This window comes from Fringilla coelebs (assembly GCF_963513975.1).
Source record: "Fringilla coelebs genome assembly, chromosome: 15".
NCBI lineage: Eukaryota > Metazoa > Chordata > Aves > Passeriformes > Fringillidae > Fringilla > Fringilla coelebs.
This window is the reverse complement of record NC_140041.1, coordinates 10,846,416-10,863,745: the sequence shown is the minus strand read 5'-3', so window position 1 is coordinate 10,863,745 and position 17,330 is coordinate 10,846,416. Positions and strand designations below refer to the sequence as shown.

The 17,330-nt window shown below is 38.6% G+C and overlaps 1 protein-coding gene across 1 annotated transcript in view; it reads right to left on the bottom strand.

Annotated features, from left to right (window-relative positions):
• SPOCK1 (SPARC (osteonectin), cwcv and kazal like domains proteoglycan 1) overlaps positions 1 to 17,330 on the bottom strand; it is a 258,586-nt gene that overhangs the window by 173,182 nt on the left and 68,074 nt on the right. The window contains exon 3 of the mRNA XM_084215536.1: positions 1,294 to 1,339. Within this exon, the coding sequence (XP_084071662.1) occupies positions 1,294 to 1,339 (46 nt within the window). The remainder of the gene's footprint in view (positions 1 to 1,293; positions 1,340 to 17,330) is intronic.

The following is a 17,330-nucleotide window of genomic DNA, read 5'->3' as shown; positions in this document are numbered from 1 at the left end:
CACCCCACAGTCTGCATTCTGCTCCCTGAGCACAGGCATCCACAGTGTCAGAGAAACTCCAGCCTGAAAAAGAAATTATCCTTTTCTCTACAAAGAGACAGAAATCTTAGCAGACATCCAACATATCCCTTCAAGGTATCCATGTGTGACTTAAGATTCTCTACAAGCATTCCTGCTTTTGCCCAGAGTCAGACATCTCAGTAACACAATATACAGGATAGTTTTAAAGCATGTCAGTTCAAAATCTCTCTGCAATACTTTGCCAGGATTTACCTTTTTGTTTTTTCTCTTGGGAAAACAGAGGGTCACAAGGCCTCCAAAAGTAGTAGGAGCATAAGTTCTATTTGAAGTCAATAGGATTTGTAATCCTAAATCCCTCGAATGCCTTTGAAAACCTCTGTGGATATATGTCTTGACAAAAGCATCAACTTTGCCTTTCCTTTGACACTGAAGTTCCATTTCCCTAAAGACAGAGAATCTACACTCCTAAGCTCTAACCCCAATGATATTCCTGTGAGCTACAGACAATACAAGGAACATGCTTGGCAATGAAATATAGAAATAGAAGGAGAGTGAAATTTTCAAAAGCACCTTCAGAGACTTCCAGTAAGTATTTTCTTCTTAAACACTTGAGTAATTTTGAATTTCTTTTTCCTGGTATGGCTGTTGTATCCAGTGCTATCCTGGACACAATTAGAATGGGGTTTTTTGGGTATTTTTCATGTCCTTTAGTGGCTGGCCTGGAAATATTTGAGGTACGGCCATAACTTAAACCCTCACCAAGACAAAGGGCAAATCATCATTTACAGAACTTGCATCTGAAACAGCAGCATATACACAACACCATTTCCCTTTTAAAATCAGCCCTGAAATTCATGCATTACAGCTGATTTGAAAGAATTGGCCCCTTGAGTGTTAGAAAATGCAGTGGTTACATTTACAACATTAATTTAGCAAAGCCTTTAACATGAAAGAAAATGAACGTGAAGATCCCTCTTTTAAATTGCATGTTAAACCAAGATTCATGGTTACAGAGAATCTCTCTGAGCACACATTTCTTCATTGAATAGCAAGTGGAATGGATGGGGATTAAAAAACATGGTGAAAAAATAGCAAGATGAGTCAAACTCTTCTACATAAACCACCTCAAGCTGTGACTAAATTGGGAAGGAGATGTAAGAATGACTATAGCTCTCCACTAATGCATGGGACAGACAGAGGAAGGGAGGCATAAAGCATATGGGGATATCACAAAATAGCAGAAGACAACCACAAAATGTGTACTAAGTTTACCTTGATCAAACGGCTTGTTTGGATTCCAGTTTCTGAAATAATCGTCCTAAATGGGGTTAAAAAAAAAGAAAAAAAACTCAGGAAAAAATACAATCAGTGTTTTCAGTTTTACACAACTAAATGAATCAACTTGTGTTTTGATTCTAAGAGATTTAGCTCCAATAAGATAAGACTATCAACAGGTTGTGTCCTAAAGATTAGTAAATGCTGGTTAGAAATTAAAGAATAAAAAGTCCTTGGATTCAGCACCTTGAATTTTTCTTCTGGATAGTTTTTGAAAGCATGCCCGCTATTAAATATTTTATAATAACTCTGTATGATTTCATGTTAGCCTACAGTCTTTGAAAAGAAACTGTTCAGGTAGTATAACATGATCCACCCCATCCTGTGTAGTGAAAGATCAGCAGAGTAAATTCAAAGATACATCCTCACATGTAAATCCCACCATTGTGAATGTATAGAAATACAGGAGTAATATTGCAAACGTTACACTTAAATAGTACAGCAACTTCCAGGAGCACTTGCAGTGAATATTTTTGTCACTGTTCCCACTACTGAACTTGAAAAAATTTATGAAATCCGATGTAAAGCGATCATTGTGCTGTGAGTGTTGTGGTTCTGTTTCACACAATTCTCACTGGATTTTACACTGGAGAAAGCAGGGACTGTCAGAATGCCTGGCCAAATAATGATTGTTGCAAACTAGCCTCTCTCCAGAAAGAATGGAAAACTCCTGCATGTGTTGGATCAATCTGTATTCTGTGTACTTAGCAAATATTTGTCTGAAGGCAAAGTTTTCCCTGCTTCACAGTGCCATCAACCCTAGTGCTGAAGAACTGGGAGTTAAGCCCAGCTGATAAATCAATTTCAGCACACTCTCTGTATCTCACTTGTGTCCCCTTTCAGAGGACGTGATAACAACAGAATTATCTATTTGAGATGGGGAAGCATACAAAATTTCTACAGCACTGTCATATTTTTCTGCATATTAATCTTTGTTTCCTTTTTAATAAATCCAGTATTCTATATTCATTTCCTGAGGGATGCCACTAAAGAGATATATTCATCAAGCTGTCCAGAATGACACCGAGATTTCTTTTTCCTGCCAGGACGGTAACTAAAAACCCATCTGTGTAAATAAGAGATCTAAATTATTTCTTCCATAGGGCTACATTTACCATTTATCTCCAGTACACTGAATTTCACACGCTCTCATGCTATCCAGTTCACCCTGACCTGGAATATTTTGGAGACTTGGAAGTCAGCATGACTTTATGGGGTCAGAGCAGGCTGTTACAGGAGTGAGACTCCACAGCCTCAGTGAGCACCAGGAGATGCATTCCATGTTCCTCTCAGAACACTGTGGACAGGATTGTTCTGGAGCAGGCAATCATGGCCAAATGCTGGGTTACATCAAATTATTCTGCATGACTAGCAGAAGGAAATGCTTTTTTTTTTTTGACCAATATGTTCATGCTCAGTGTCATACTGACTTCATGGACAGTGATAATGTTCCACAATAACAGCAAGGCCTGCTACCCATAATTTATTTCAGATACATCAAAAGTATCCTTTTTTTTTTTCTTCACAAGTACAGCGTTTGGCACCAGAAATAGAATCGCAGGCTTGCCTTTGAATTTCACAGCTTTGCTAATACAAAACCCCCTCATGGTTATACAATGCTTTGTAACTGATGATGATGCACTGCTAAATTCACCAAGCATTAATCACTTTTCAGAATGTGTTGGGTTTTCAGCTTTTATAGAGGATTTTTTTCAGCAACAAAATATTCTTTTTTTTGCCTGCTTATATATTTTCCAAGGTGTTGCTTTGCTGCTGGGTTTTCAGCATCAGAAACTGTTAAATAATTCAACTCCCAACAAGGATTTCTTATGCTGGTGGCATATGGAACCAGTTTTGAAATAAGGATTGGAAAGGGGGTTTATCTCAATTTCAGTGTCAAAGGAATATTTTACAAAAAATGCACCTTTCTCATAAAAACCCCTACAACACAGCAATCTCTTCTGTAGATCTATTATTCCTCCTCTTCTCCTTCATGCAGACCTGTTTAGTATTCCATATTGAAAATTGAAATTATGTTTATTTTAGAATGTGCCTGAAACCACAGTGTGATAACATAGAAAATACACAAGAAAAAATATGGGGGAAAAAAAAACCTAAAAGGTGGAATAGAGAAAACCTTTGAGATTTTCAATATATAAATCCCATTATTATTTATAGGAGTAAATAATGACTACACATACATTAGAGCAATACACTCAACAGCAGTTCAAAATAACTTCTGCCAGTTGGACAACTGTCCTGGTTTCAGCTGGGATAGAATTAACTTTCCTCTTAGCAGCTGGTACAGCACTAATTTGGGATGGGAATAATGTTGATAACATACTGATGTTTTAGCTGTTGCTGAGGAGTGTTTACTCCAAGCCAAAGACTTTTCAATTTTTTCAGAGAGGTGCCAGGAGGAAGAATAGCCAGGACAAGTGCCCCAAACTGGCCAAAGGAATATTGCACACCTTAAAGGCCAGAATATAAACTGGGCTGAGTTGGCTGGGGAGAGATGGTCAGCACTGGGATTATGATTATTATTATTATTATTATTATTATTATTATTATTATTATTATTATTATTATTATTATTATTATTATTATCATCATCATCATCATCATCATCATCACAACTCATGGGGTTTACTTCCTTCCCCCCTCACTTCTCCTCCCTTTGCCACCCAGGTATTGGGGAGGGTGAGGGGGTGTGCTGGGTGGTACCTGGATTAAACCACAGCAACACAAAATACAAAACCTGGGCTTCACCTCAGCATTGATACCAGCAAGAACTGAGACTGAAGGGTTATGGCACCAGAAAGGTGAAACTCACCCTGTGGATATGGGGAGCAGAAAATCTGTGTCACATTTAAATGCACACCTCAAGCTCTGTCTCGGAAGCTGGCAGGGCTTTGTGCCAGTCCTGAGGAAGGGGGTGAGATTTATAACAATATCCTCAAATGACTTTGTTAGAAGGTGGAACTCTGATTGTCTCTGAAGGAATATCATAATTTCACTGTAACTTCTTCCAACTGAGAAGCAGTACATATATATATATATATATATACACACACACAATCAACTTGATTAAAGAGATTGAAATTTCCCATTCAGTAAAAGACCTTCCTGACATAAATCTATGCACTTCTGAGCATTCTACTAGGGTTGATACTAATGTGCTAAAAATTCTTTATGCCTTAGGTAACAAATGAAACTTAAGCCATTTTCATATTAATATTTTAATTAATCAATATTAACAAAATAATTAACAACTCTCAATGCATTTCTTTTATAACAATATCAACAGTTGATAAAAAGTGTTTCAAATATAGAATGAATTACAATATATTGCAAATATTTTTATTCACTCTACAGATATTTACAAGTTAAAATTTAAAAACCTACCTCAACTTCCTGAACACGGAAGCATTACAAATGAGAAAAGAAAAAAGAATGAAATAAAGCAATATAAAATTAGGTTAACAGTCATCAGTTATCTCCTTAGTGGCCTTTTAAATGTGAAATCACTTATTTCAGATGACCTTCACCCCCAAATGAAACAATTTTCTCTCTTTCTTTTCTGCCCTTCCCACCTCTGCTGCCATGACCTGGTTTTTATCTGCTGCACTATTAGCCAAATGTCATTCTAGTAACATGTTTCTTTCTTGTAGAGCACCAAAAAAAGGCTTTTTCATTCCCTTTTGGCAGGCAAAACCACCAGAAAGTGTTTTTCACAGGCTCACCTGTACATACTTGGTATAAGAGAAACATAATTTAATTTTTTTCTTAGCTGAATTTAAAGACTATTTGTCAGCTAGAATAAGAATTGTCATTCCTTACAACAATTTATTGGATGGACTTTGAAGGGAATGCAAAACCAGGCACAGGGCCACTTCAATACAGCAGGTTACAGCAAGTGAGAAATATTTTTAATGAACAAATATTTAAAAATATCTTTCTTCCTCCACAGAATTCACACTTTGAAGGTTTTGCCCATGGTTCAGTGACTGCATATGACTAAGTCAATCTTTTAATTAACTGAAGGGACTCTGCACACCTAAAATCATGCATGAAAAGAGAAGAGCTGATGCTGCAAGCCAAGGCTGGATCTGACTCCCTTAGCTCAGCTCAGGGTTGTAGAAGAGTGATGGGTTGGCTTGGCTGAGTCTCACATCACAGGTTAAATATTTCACTTCCAACCTCAGGAAAAGAAATTCAACTTGTGTCAAACCAGCCCAGGGCAATTCTTGAGGAAATCCAGAGTTCTGTTCTCTTCTCACCAGGTGTGGGGTAAGCCCCCTGATAAGATTCTTTTCTGCCCCTTTATGAAGCTTGTTGCCTGCCTGGGATAGCAAGGCAGGGAGCCCAGGCGCCCTCACACAGAAAGAAGCTCACCAGTGACTTCACCCACCCCAATTAAATTGCAAGACTGGAGCTGCCTTTTCAGTTTTGCATCATGGAACCCTTCTTCGAGATTTTTACCCTCAGGATATCTAACTTAGGAATCAGTTGTGAACATGAAAAATGAAAAAATATATATAAAAACAAATATAAATTGCTAGACTTGGGCCTCAGTTCTTCATTGCATTTTTATTATGCTAGTTTGAGCAATTAAGAGATTAGAGCAAACACATTTTCACAGAATCCCAAAGCTGGAAGGGACTGACAAGGATCATCAAGTTCAACTCTTAAGTGAATGGCCCACATGGGGATCAAACCAGTGACCTTGGCATCCCTAGCACCATGTTCTAAAATCCATTGTGCCACACCATGCACAATAAATCCTTGTTTCTTCAGAAGACCAAAACAATCTTTTAGCACTCAATATGTGGGTGTAAAATCCAGGCAACTTGATTGATGTGCCATCAACAAAGTCAATCAAGAGAATAATCATATCTTTAAGTACGCAAAGGGCATGTTAAAAACATTAGTTTAACGGTTCACAAAAAGTTTGTAACAGAACTTTCAAAATTCTCATTCATCAGAACCCTTAGATTCATCAGAATTCATAGACTGGGTTCTGATTTGCAAAACAAAAAAATCAAGCCTTGAAGTAGACCTGGGTCTAATACAAATTCCTGTCAGTCACCTCAGAAAAGTCAGCAAATAGAAATTGTCCCTAAGACCAGGACATTAATATGAGACTGCTCTTCTCTCCTATTACCGTCCCATCGCTACAATAACAATGCAGCTTTAAAAAAATGAAATTAATGGCAAAACCAAACACATTTATCCTCTTTTCCCCTGCCAACTAAGAAAGCAAACAACAGCTTCTTATTCTCCTGAAGTTTAAGTATTAAAGTTATTCCCACTAATCCTACTCTTTTGTCACTTTGAATTTAGTTATTACCTAAGACTTGATATTTTGGAAGAGTTAATGAAGCATGGATAATTTAACACACAAACACTCTCTACACTTTATTTACTTGTCAAAAAGAAGCTCTTGCAAGATGCACTTATTTATCAATACAGGCAAACATTAGCTAAATGGGTTCATAAATATTTATATTTGTTGCATTAATTGAGCTTATAACTTATTTGTATGACTCAAGCAGAAATCAGATGCTGACTGAAAACATTCCCCTGATTTTGTACCTTTCAGAGCCAGCTCAGCTCAGTTTGCCTCCCCAAGGCCTGGGAGCATCCCCCAGGACTGCAGGATCCTGCAAGGTGCAGAATCACCAGGAAAGCCTCATCACAGAGCCCTCCTGAGGAACCTCCTACACCAAGGAGGAACCCCAGGACTCACAGACACCCCTGAGGAAGCAATCTTCATTCCCAGCCCCTCCCAGCCAGCACGAGTTTAAATTTTTAAGTACCTTCAGGAGAGCCATTTATTTCCCCTGCTTTGCAGCCTGCTCACTATTTCCCTCTCTCACCTTCCATCTATGAATAAACCCTTTACCCTCCTAAGGACCAGCTGGAAAAAGTGGTAATTACCAGCTCGTTGCTTTTGTTAAAATTAGCTCCAGGAAGATGCAGCTGCATTTTCTGCCTCTCTACCTTGCAGTGCAGAAGATCATTCCAACACCAAGCAGTGTTAAAGCACCAGCTGCTGCTTGCTAAAGTCAATCCAGCTTGTCATAAATATCTCCCCAAGGCCTATTGCCTGTTTTAAGCAAATAGCTTGTGTCAGCAAATTACACATTATTTATTTATCTATTTATTTTTTTATTTGCTTAAGAGGAAGAGAATGTATTTTACCCACTGAGTACTTCAGTGAACAAAGCTCCTCAATGAGATCTCTATGTTAAGACATCTCTAACCAATTCCATGCTCTCTCTCCCCTCCCAGGAATCAGAGAACTGCATCCAAACAGGATGCTTTGGCTTAGTGAATTAGTAGTGCTGGTGCTGGAGATATTTAGTTTTAAATTTTGTATGAGAAAACTTCAAGTTTAGGGAGAAATGTCTCAGAAAGGCCAGGAATATCCAGGTTTGCTGAAGGAGCTCCCAACATTGAGTGGTGACACTGAGAGAAGCCATGGCAGAAGAAAGCAATGTCACATGAGATGAAAAGTCTGCAATGTCAGGACCTGCCTAAAATGCTAAGTCACTAAAAAAATGTAATGAATTGATAAAAGTATAACCATTCACATTAGATTCTTTTATAATGGCAAGTACATTATCAGTGGTTTATTAATAACAGTAGGAATTCATAAATAAATATCCTAGTGAGTCTTCAGATGTGTATGGCATTGAAAAAATCCTTGACCATATCTTACAATCTCAGATTTCCCATATTACTCAAATTCTCATTACACAGACTTTTGCTCAGACACCACATGTGCAACACCAACTTCTTCTGCCCATATTAACAGCCCAGAATGTTACTGTGTTTCTTATTTTCAAAAATTAAAAGGCTTTTTTTTTGGTTGGATTTTTTTCCTGATATATTAGGAAAGATTTGCTACTCCTATTTTGCTGAAAGACTTTTCCAGAAGTTTCCATGAGCAATACTGAGAAAGGTGAAACTTTCAGCATAGACTTTTCTTACCCATACTCATAAACATTCACTGGAGTGGCAACAATTTTAAAAATCACAATATTTGGGGAAATAAAATGAAATATTCCTCACCACTGAGCCCATATTAGCTAGAATAAGAATTGTCATTCCTTACAACTCAATCACATGGGCTTTTATATAGAAATCTTCCTGCTGCTCTCTTGGATTTTGCTTTGGTTTTTTTATTTGGTTGGTTTTGGTTTTTTTCTTTTTTTTTTTTTTGGGGGGGGGGGTGTATGTTAGCTCTTAGGGTTTTTAAATACAGTAAAAATTAAAAATATTTCTTAAAAAACCCCAAACCACTCTTTATTTATCCAAAAGCATGAAGCCAGAGTGTATGTTGAGGGCAAACAGATGTTGATTTTCAGTGCCTGTGCTCCAAGCAGGATGAGTGAGGGTCAGCTGTGAGCCACCGGGGCACAGCCCTGTGCCAGCACACATGCCTGACACAGCTGATATATTTGGGTGGCTGGAACAATCACACAGCTATCTGTGCTGGAAATATCTAAAACTGGGGGGCTAGCAGGGAAAAAGTGCCTTGCTTTTATTATTGTTTGCTGTCCCTTTTGGCAGACTAACTCCAGAACTACAATGCACTTCTGCCTGAACTCCTCCTCTCATTAGCACGTGCTGAATTCCTGTTACCCCTGCTTGAATTAAATAATTCTCCCTACTTTATAAAGCTTTTCAGAGGGCACAGCAGGTTGTGCTGCAGGCAGCACAGCTCTCACAAGGCCAGCAAGGCAGAACTCCCAAGGGATAGGATCACTGATCCCTGCTGGGCTGCCAGACTGACCCCTGGATGGGAACCATCAGCTCCCACCTTCCCCAGCTGAGCAGCATCCCCTCGGACAGGAAGGAAGAAGCAAAGCCAAAAATATATTCCCTCTGCTTCCAGGTGCAATTCCTGAAAGCAGCATTACTTCTGCTCTCTGAAATTCTCGGGTTAACTCACTGCCTCTGGTGAGCCTTACAAGGTCCCAGCTAATGCACAAAAATAACAGAAGTGCCCACCATGTGAAATGAAGATTCACAGGTCACAGCCTGGCCTAATGATGCTTTCTCACATGACCATTTGCTTGTTTTCCACTTATCAAAACCACCATGCCTTGATCTCAGTTTATAATTGCAAATACTGCTGGGGAATGGACCCTGCAGGGTCTCTATAGAGAGAATTGTATTGTTAATAAATCATATTCTCAACAGGGGTAATACTGAAAACAAACCTTGAAAAGAGAGCTGCTGAACTCTTTCCACATCTTAATTTTCAGTCAAAAATTCAAATTACGTGCTTAGAAAGCAATTGTTTTTAGGCAGCTTGAAAGCCAAACACATTAACCTGAAGGTTATAAAGCCATTGGCAATGTGGCTTCACTTGCAGTACCCTTGTTGCTTTGACAATATCTCTGCAGTAGCTGTTTTTGACACAATCACTGGTTCTTTTTAGCTGATCATTTATGGGGTTGTATCTGGAGAACAACACCCACATAAAAAAAATCTAATGCTACCACTGCTTTCACACATGGGAACTGCTTTACAGAGAAAAACAATTTGCATAATGATTAAATACATTGCCAGTTCTTGGTTTATTTTACAAGTTTTCAGAAATTTCTTCTGAGTCATGTGAATTTTTTTTTAATTTACCAAAATGGGAATAATCTCATTATGAAATAAAAGTGATAATTCTCCTAATATCAAAGTTATAAAATAGAAGTTATGCATAAAACACTGATGTTCCACTTAGATATACAAATCCCAGTGGTCAAAACATACAAGGCAACAAACAGCAGTTGAATAAAATCAACTTATCTAACTTTGATATTTAGGGACACAATTTTCTGTAGAGACAATTAAATTAGTTACAATGTCCCAAGTCTTTCAAATACTTATTTAAATGCATAACTAATGACTGGAAAGAGACTGTATGAATTCTAGTGGATTATGAGCAATGCACTTGTCCCTGGGAGCACACAGGCTTTATACTTCATTTGTAGCTTCAAGGAAAATCTAGCTCCAAGTATTGTTAAAGAAACCTTTGCAAAAGGTGAAATCAAACGTGCTGCTGTTGAAAAGGACAACTTTGCAGCCCTTTAGTCAGTTTTAGCCAATATTTGAAATTTCTTACAATTGCATCAGGAAGAAGCAGTCATGGGCAACCAGTCCATGACATAACCAGCTGCTGAGTGTGGGAGAGGGTTGTACACATTTTAGATCAGAAATCCTGTGAGCCATTACAAATGTGCAGTTTCCATTCCACTTTATAACATCATTTTCTTAATTGTCTCTGACATTTTATCCATTCTAAGAAAAAATAGAAAAGGACACTACCTCAAAAATCATTATGCAAAACTGAGGGTGGGTTAATGGGAGCAAACTAGTGAAAATCGTGCAGCAGTTGCTGCAAACAGAAATGCTGCTCCCCTTCTGCTAAAGGCTCCTCACTTTGGTTGTCACCAACAACTTTTACACCCAGCAGGTTATTTTAGTACCTTGCTCAGTTTATAAAAGCTATCATGTGATGGAAGTGTACATAATAGTTGGGGCTGGTTGATTCAGTCATCAGAGTCACAGAATGATTTGGGATGGAAGGGACCTTGAAGCTCATCCAGCCCATGATGATGCCCCCTAGACCAGATTGCTCAGGGCCCCATTCAAACTGGCTTTGAACACTTCCAGGGATGGGGCATCCACAAGTGAAGTCCCTTCATTCAGCAAAGTCCTTCATTGTGCTCTTCTGTTACTGATAGACCTGTGTTATCTCTACCCATCTCCTGAAAAATCACTGGAGATACACAAATGTAACTTTTTTAAGTGACACTTATTAATCTATTACTCTGGTTAAATAAGATTTTTATGAGTATTAAGAAATTAATTTTCTGTGTTAGTTGTAAAGCAACAATGACAAGTTACCTTCCCCAGTGACTGCTACTTGCCATCTGGCTGAAGCAATAGTATTTTGTAGAGAAACAGGGTTTTTTGGAATGGTATTTCAAAGGATTTAGCTCAAGTAATCAATAACAATGATAAAAAAAAGTAAGCTAAAAAGGCCAAAGAAACAAAATAGTCGGATTCAGGCATCAGATAGCTGAACTGCAGTAATAGTTCCAGTGGGATTCAAATGTCAAGGCTGTTGGTGTCCACAGCACAGATTTCCACTACCTTTGAGCCTACTTTATTTTAGCAGAGGAGAGCACCTGACTGCTCAATTTGTGCATAATTTGCTTTTAAGAAGTCCACAGAACACTGTCCAAAGGCAACTTCAGATCCATGCAGAGCATTTTAAGGCACAGAAATCTTGCATTTGCAATGAAGAAGGTGCTCTAATTTGCACACCTGTCTGCTGGGAGGACTCCTTGGCAGCAAAGGAACTCCAGCATTACTGGATGAAGATTTTACTCCATCTCAGCATCTTCCCCTCAAAGGGGAAGGGAGACAGTGACCCCCCATACCCTAAGCACTAATTCCAGAAGTATCCCAAAAGTACTGTTGCAAATCCTACGCCATAATTTCAGCTGGAAGTCAATAACAAGCCCCATTCTGTTGCTATACTTGGATTCCTTGTTTCAGAATCAAGTCAAACAAGGCAACAGAAAGGTTCAAAGATAATTCACTGGTGTTACATGTTTTCAGAAACTTTGATCATTTTATTTATGCTTGCACTGGCACTTGGCTCGTCATCTAAGATTTGAATTTGTGTACGTAGGGAATTTCACACAGTAAGCACTCCAGAAACAACATTCAGTATCAATTGCTAATACACATTCAGAGCTCCTTTAGAAAAGGATAAATTATAAATAGGAAATATATATTGTATTAGGATTCTACAGCTGTGATCATGATGATAAAGCAATATTCAAGCTAAGTTCAGATAAAACTGAGAAAACTAAGTGACCTTTCATTTCTTCCAGTAGCATGCACTGGGACCAAGGACATACATCTGAAAGAACTCCTGCAGGAATATATAATGCACTCCTGAGGCTGTCAGAACATGAGCCTCTGCATCAGTGACAAAAGGTCAGTATGTAGTGTGGCATGGAGTGAAGAATGACATGAGAAACAAAGATGTAGCAAAACTTCATTTTCCAATCTTAGGAACCTTCTAACCAAGTGCCCGTGGCTCAAGAGAATAGAGAGCTCCCAGATCTCAGAATCTTTGAACTGTTCAGCTGTAAATAGCAGCCTGCTCCTGATCTCCAGACATTACAGTTGCTCACTCTTGAAGGGATTAAATCATAAAATGGGTCTAAAGAAAATCAAAACAGCATTTCAGCAAAGAACAGAACCTGAAAAAGCCAGCACTGACAGACATCTGAAGAGTACAGAAGGTCATTCAGAATCCTTTAAGAAAAAGAGAACATTTGCATTTTGATCAGCTGTAATTTTACACCTGAGGTCTAGTACAACTAGCTATTTAATTCTAACAACTGAGAAAATAGTTCAAACTTGCAGTGCAACTAATCTCCAAACCTTAGAGATATAAAACCAAAGGAAATGTGTACTTTAGAGAGCAGCTGCAACTACAGGATATGGAATTAAAGAAATGTGCTGAGGCTCTCAGAAAACATTCACTACAAGATAGAAAATACTAAATTACCTGGCAATTTAGAGAAACCGTGGCTGCCCCATCCCTAGAAGTGTTCAATGCCAGGCTGGATGGGGCTTTGAACAACCTGTTCTGGTGGAAGGTGTCCCTGCCCATTCCAGGGGTTGGAATGAGATGATCTCTGAGGTCTCTTCCAACACAAACCATTCTGTGATAATACAGTACATTAAAATATTGATGGAATTAAGACATGTTTTAGTAAGGCAGGGAAGATAATTTTTATATTAAAGCTTTAATGTCTATCTCTAAGTTCTCTCAAACAGCTCAAATTAGAAATTACACTTCAAACCCACTAAGGTTCCATAGTCCACAAGATTAAATTCATCCCCACAAACACTATGAAACTTCTAATTCATGTATGTTTGGGATTTCTGAGAAATTAAGTAACAGCAGCTCTTGCTCCAATGGAGTCTGAACAGATAAATAAAGAACCATTATTTACAGAATAATTTGAAGTGTGTTAAATTTGTAGCAAGCTAACCATGAAATGTGAATTATAATCGTGTGTTAATAGGGAAACACAACCCAAACTTTTCCAATTGCCATGAAACAAACATCTGGGGACTTGCCTCATTCTAACTGAATTATAGAGAGTCAGAAATGTGACTGCTCAGCTGCAGCAACATTCATTTAGATTATTACCTTGCATGGCATTGTCATTCCTGACACTGTATTTTGGCAGATTCCAAGAAGGCTGTCAAGCCATTTGTCAGCTCAGTCAAACATAATATGAGCTGGAGGAATATTTCAACAGAGTTGAACTCATTTTCACCCAAGTATTTTGAAAAATGTTTGTGAGGGAAACTGCAACCTGAATTCAGGAGAAAAAAAATCCAGATGAATGAAAAATATCCTAGAGAATTTTAATATTAGCTGGAAGACTGGAAAAATCTGTCCTCTTCTAGATCTCCCAGTTTGTCTAGCCCTCAGAAAATTATGGTTTAACCACACTGAGACTGCTACAGTGGATGTTTAAAGGAAACAGCATGCACTTGTTTTCATGTTGGAATCCTGCAATCAGTTAATAAAATGCAAATTGTGGTTTAGTGTATCACTACTTAACAGAGTATTGAGAACATCTGATGTCTGAAAAGCACAAATGTGACAGAGGAAGGACCAGACCCTTCAGCAGTGGCAATTTGCACAAGCAGGTTTGCAGCTGTATCTCATGGAAGGAAAGCAGATCCACAGATAATGCTCCTACAGTGCAGATTCTGACACTTCTACCCACAAGGGCAGGGTGCCTGGGGACTGGATTTGCAGACTGGGATAATTCACACTGAGGATCCAACATCTGCTCTGCTCATTAAGTTCACACTTAGCTCCAGACTAGCTCCAGCCTGATCCCCGCACTGATCTCTTGGCTATAATATATTGGTTCACATATCTCTAAACACATCTTGTTTTCTCTTTGCATCAATAAAGAATCCACACTCTGCAGTGTGCAGTGACTGGAAACAAATGGGAGGCTTGTTTCTCAGGTAGACTGGGGTGGAAACTAAAATGCTAATGAAGAAATGCCCTGTGCTCACTGCACACTACTTCAAGACCTTCAAGGACTAAAATAGATCCTGATTAAATAGAGGATGGCTAAATCTAGACCATGTCAGCTGAACTGCTGTGGGATGTGCAATAATACTGACTGAAGAGAAAGTGAGGGGAAAGTCTGACCCAGCGTGAGATAAATCCAGAAGGTGAAACACAATGCAGCAGCAAAAGGACAAGAAAGAACCACAAGAGCCATCTGCCAACAGACCATATTTTGCACTTTTTAATCATTCTTTTCCTTTTAGCAGACCCTCTTCTGAGATTCCATCTATAGTTCACCTCTGAGACAGGCTGGTAGATCCTGAAATTTGCTGGAAGGCACCATTATACATGGGCAACTCTCCTTTCAAAAATCAAGTGTCATTAATCATGACAAGAGCCATGAAGGGCTTGAAGAAAATGGCCACAATGAATCTCACATCTGCTGAGGAGAATGAATAAACATGCACCCCACACCAACATCTCTGCAGGAAACTGCACTGCTTTATTTGGCTGTGTTTTGGCTCAGTAGAATCCCCTCTTCTCTATAAATGGGGTAAAAAAATGGAGCCTCCAGTTTTGAAAAACCCACATTAAATCCATATAATTGGAACTTAACCATATTTAATACTCTGTGTGACTCTTTGTCACTGTAAGGTGTGACCCTGTAGTGTGCTTTCCTGGCTATCATAACTGTGCAATTACACTCCACTGCAGCCCTTTGCCTCCCTTAAAAGTGCCTCCACTGACTGGTTTACAGTTTATTGTATCTAGTTCTGTATGCTTAATTTCACATTCCTGCCTCATAAAAAAATCATCAACATTTCAGAATAAGGTGGGGAGGCAAAAAGTCATCCATGAAAAATTTTCATAATTCTGGATTTTCAGTATCTTCTGAGTGCCCCTTCAGTTGTACAGCTTTTCTACTGAAGGTTTGCATTGGCATTAAAGAGAACTGCACAATTACCTGTAGATCTTTTATTTCTTTATGCAAGGTTCAGTGGTTCTGTGGTTTACAAACACTGCAAAGATTTTTCTGTAACTGCTGACAACTTCAGCAACAAAAGGACTGTTTACTGAAGATTGTTAGCTTCTTTTGTTCTGAGCTTATTGCTTCAACTTTAGTATGCAACTATCTAAAAGATTTCTTATTACTTGCATTTCTTTACCTTGGCTCAGATTTTCTTCTTAGTTTTGCATTCAATCAGGCTAAACCTCCTTTGCTCTCAGTGATCTGTTAAATTTCTCCCAACTTCACACTGGCTTTCAGCCACCCATGTTACATTTTTCTTTGTAAAAGATAGTTTACAGTTAACCCTGTTCTGTCTCTTTCCTTTTTTCACTCAAATTTCTTTAACTTGTTCTTCAAGCTATGCACCCAACTTCTTTATTTCCTCTTATTATGAGCTTAGCCTGGCTGGCTTTCTGCAATCCACACCTCCAATGCATTCTCACTATCTTTCACTCTGGCAATTCTTTATGTCAGAAAAACAACTCCTATTCTGCCTTCTATTTCACTTCTGGCTGTCATCGAGATACCATGATTTTTCACCATCTGTCCCAATGCATTTGATGGATTGTCACTAGAGTTTCTCTCTCCTAAATGTCCTTGATATCTTTAATTACCTATTTCTCTCTGTTTACTTTGCACTCACTGGGACAGATTATATAAATCAGGAGTACGTGAACTGAAATTAACAGATTTGTACAGATGTAAAAGTGACAGAAATGAGAGCAGAATACTGACTAAAGACATAACACCTAATTTCTTTCTATATATATTTATCTAATGGAAAATCATGGCTGAGAATTCACAACACTTCTTCCTATGCTTAGCATAAAACATTCCTTTCTGTCATCTGCAGCAAAGCACTGGCAAAACCAGCAATTCATGACTTGCTCATGCTGTAGTGTAAAACAAAGTTACAAGTCTATTTCTTATCTGTCTTTATAATAAAAAAAAAAATTAAAGGAATTTCCTGAAAATTTATTATTTAGGGAGAGCTCACACAAACTTGCCTTCCTTCACCATCCTACCAATTCCAGATTCTGATGGTGTTCTGATGAACACTGCTTATTTGTACCTGTAGTACTCATCACCTGGACAATGGATTGCTTCCTGCTTTTTATTTCAAAGCCAGACAACATCAGTTTCTAGAGAAAGCAAGACTAGATTGTAGTTTATTTGTTTGAAGCTTTAATCATCCAGTGATTCTGTGAAAACTGAGCCAAAGAATTTATCCCTAGAAAGCTGGACACACTACATCCTCTGGACCTACCTCAACAACTTCTGTCAGTAAGCTCAAAATATAATAAACTTCTCCACTTATTACAATTCCAGCATTTCCACACTGATTATATCTGAATCGACTTTCAGTCCATTCTAGCCAGGCAATAACATGGCATATTTTTTATTTAATGGAGTAAACTTCCACTTCACTAAGAAGAAACCCTCCAAGTGCTTCTACCATCACCTTCCACGTGTGATTTATACACTCAGGTTCCTCTTTGACGGCGAAGGTTGCGAAGGTGCTTTGCAGAAAGCAGTTCAGATGTGAAAATACACACACACACACAGAGCCCTGCCCCAGGGACATCTCCAGGCTCCTGGGCAGCTTGGGCTGGGCTCTGCTGGCCCTAAGGGCAGGTGCAGTGGGGGCACTGAGGAATGCAAGGAAGGAGAAAGGTCTCTGGTCACTCACCCAAGTTTTTTGGCTACGTGGTTTTATGGGCTGCTCACACAACTCTGATCTAGAGACTTATTTTTCCACAGACAGCATGGTGAGATTCAAAGGTAGCTTGGCCACAGTTAAAATTGATCATTTTCCCAAAAAGGCAG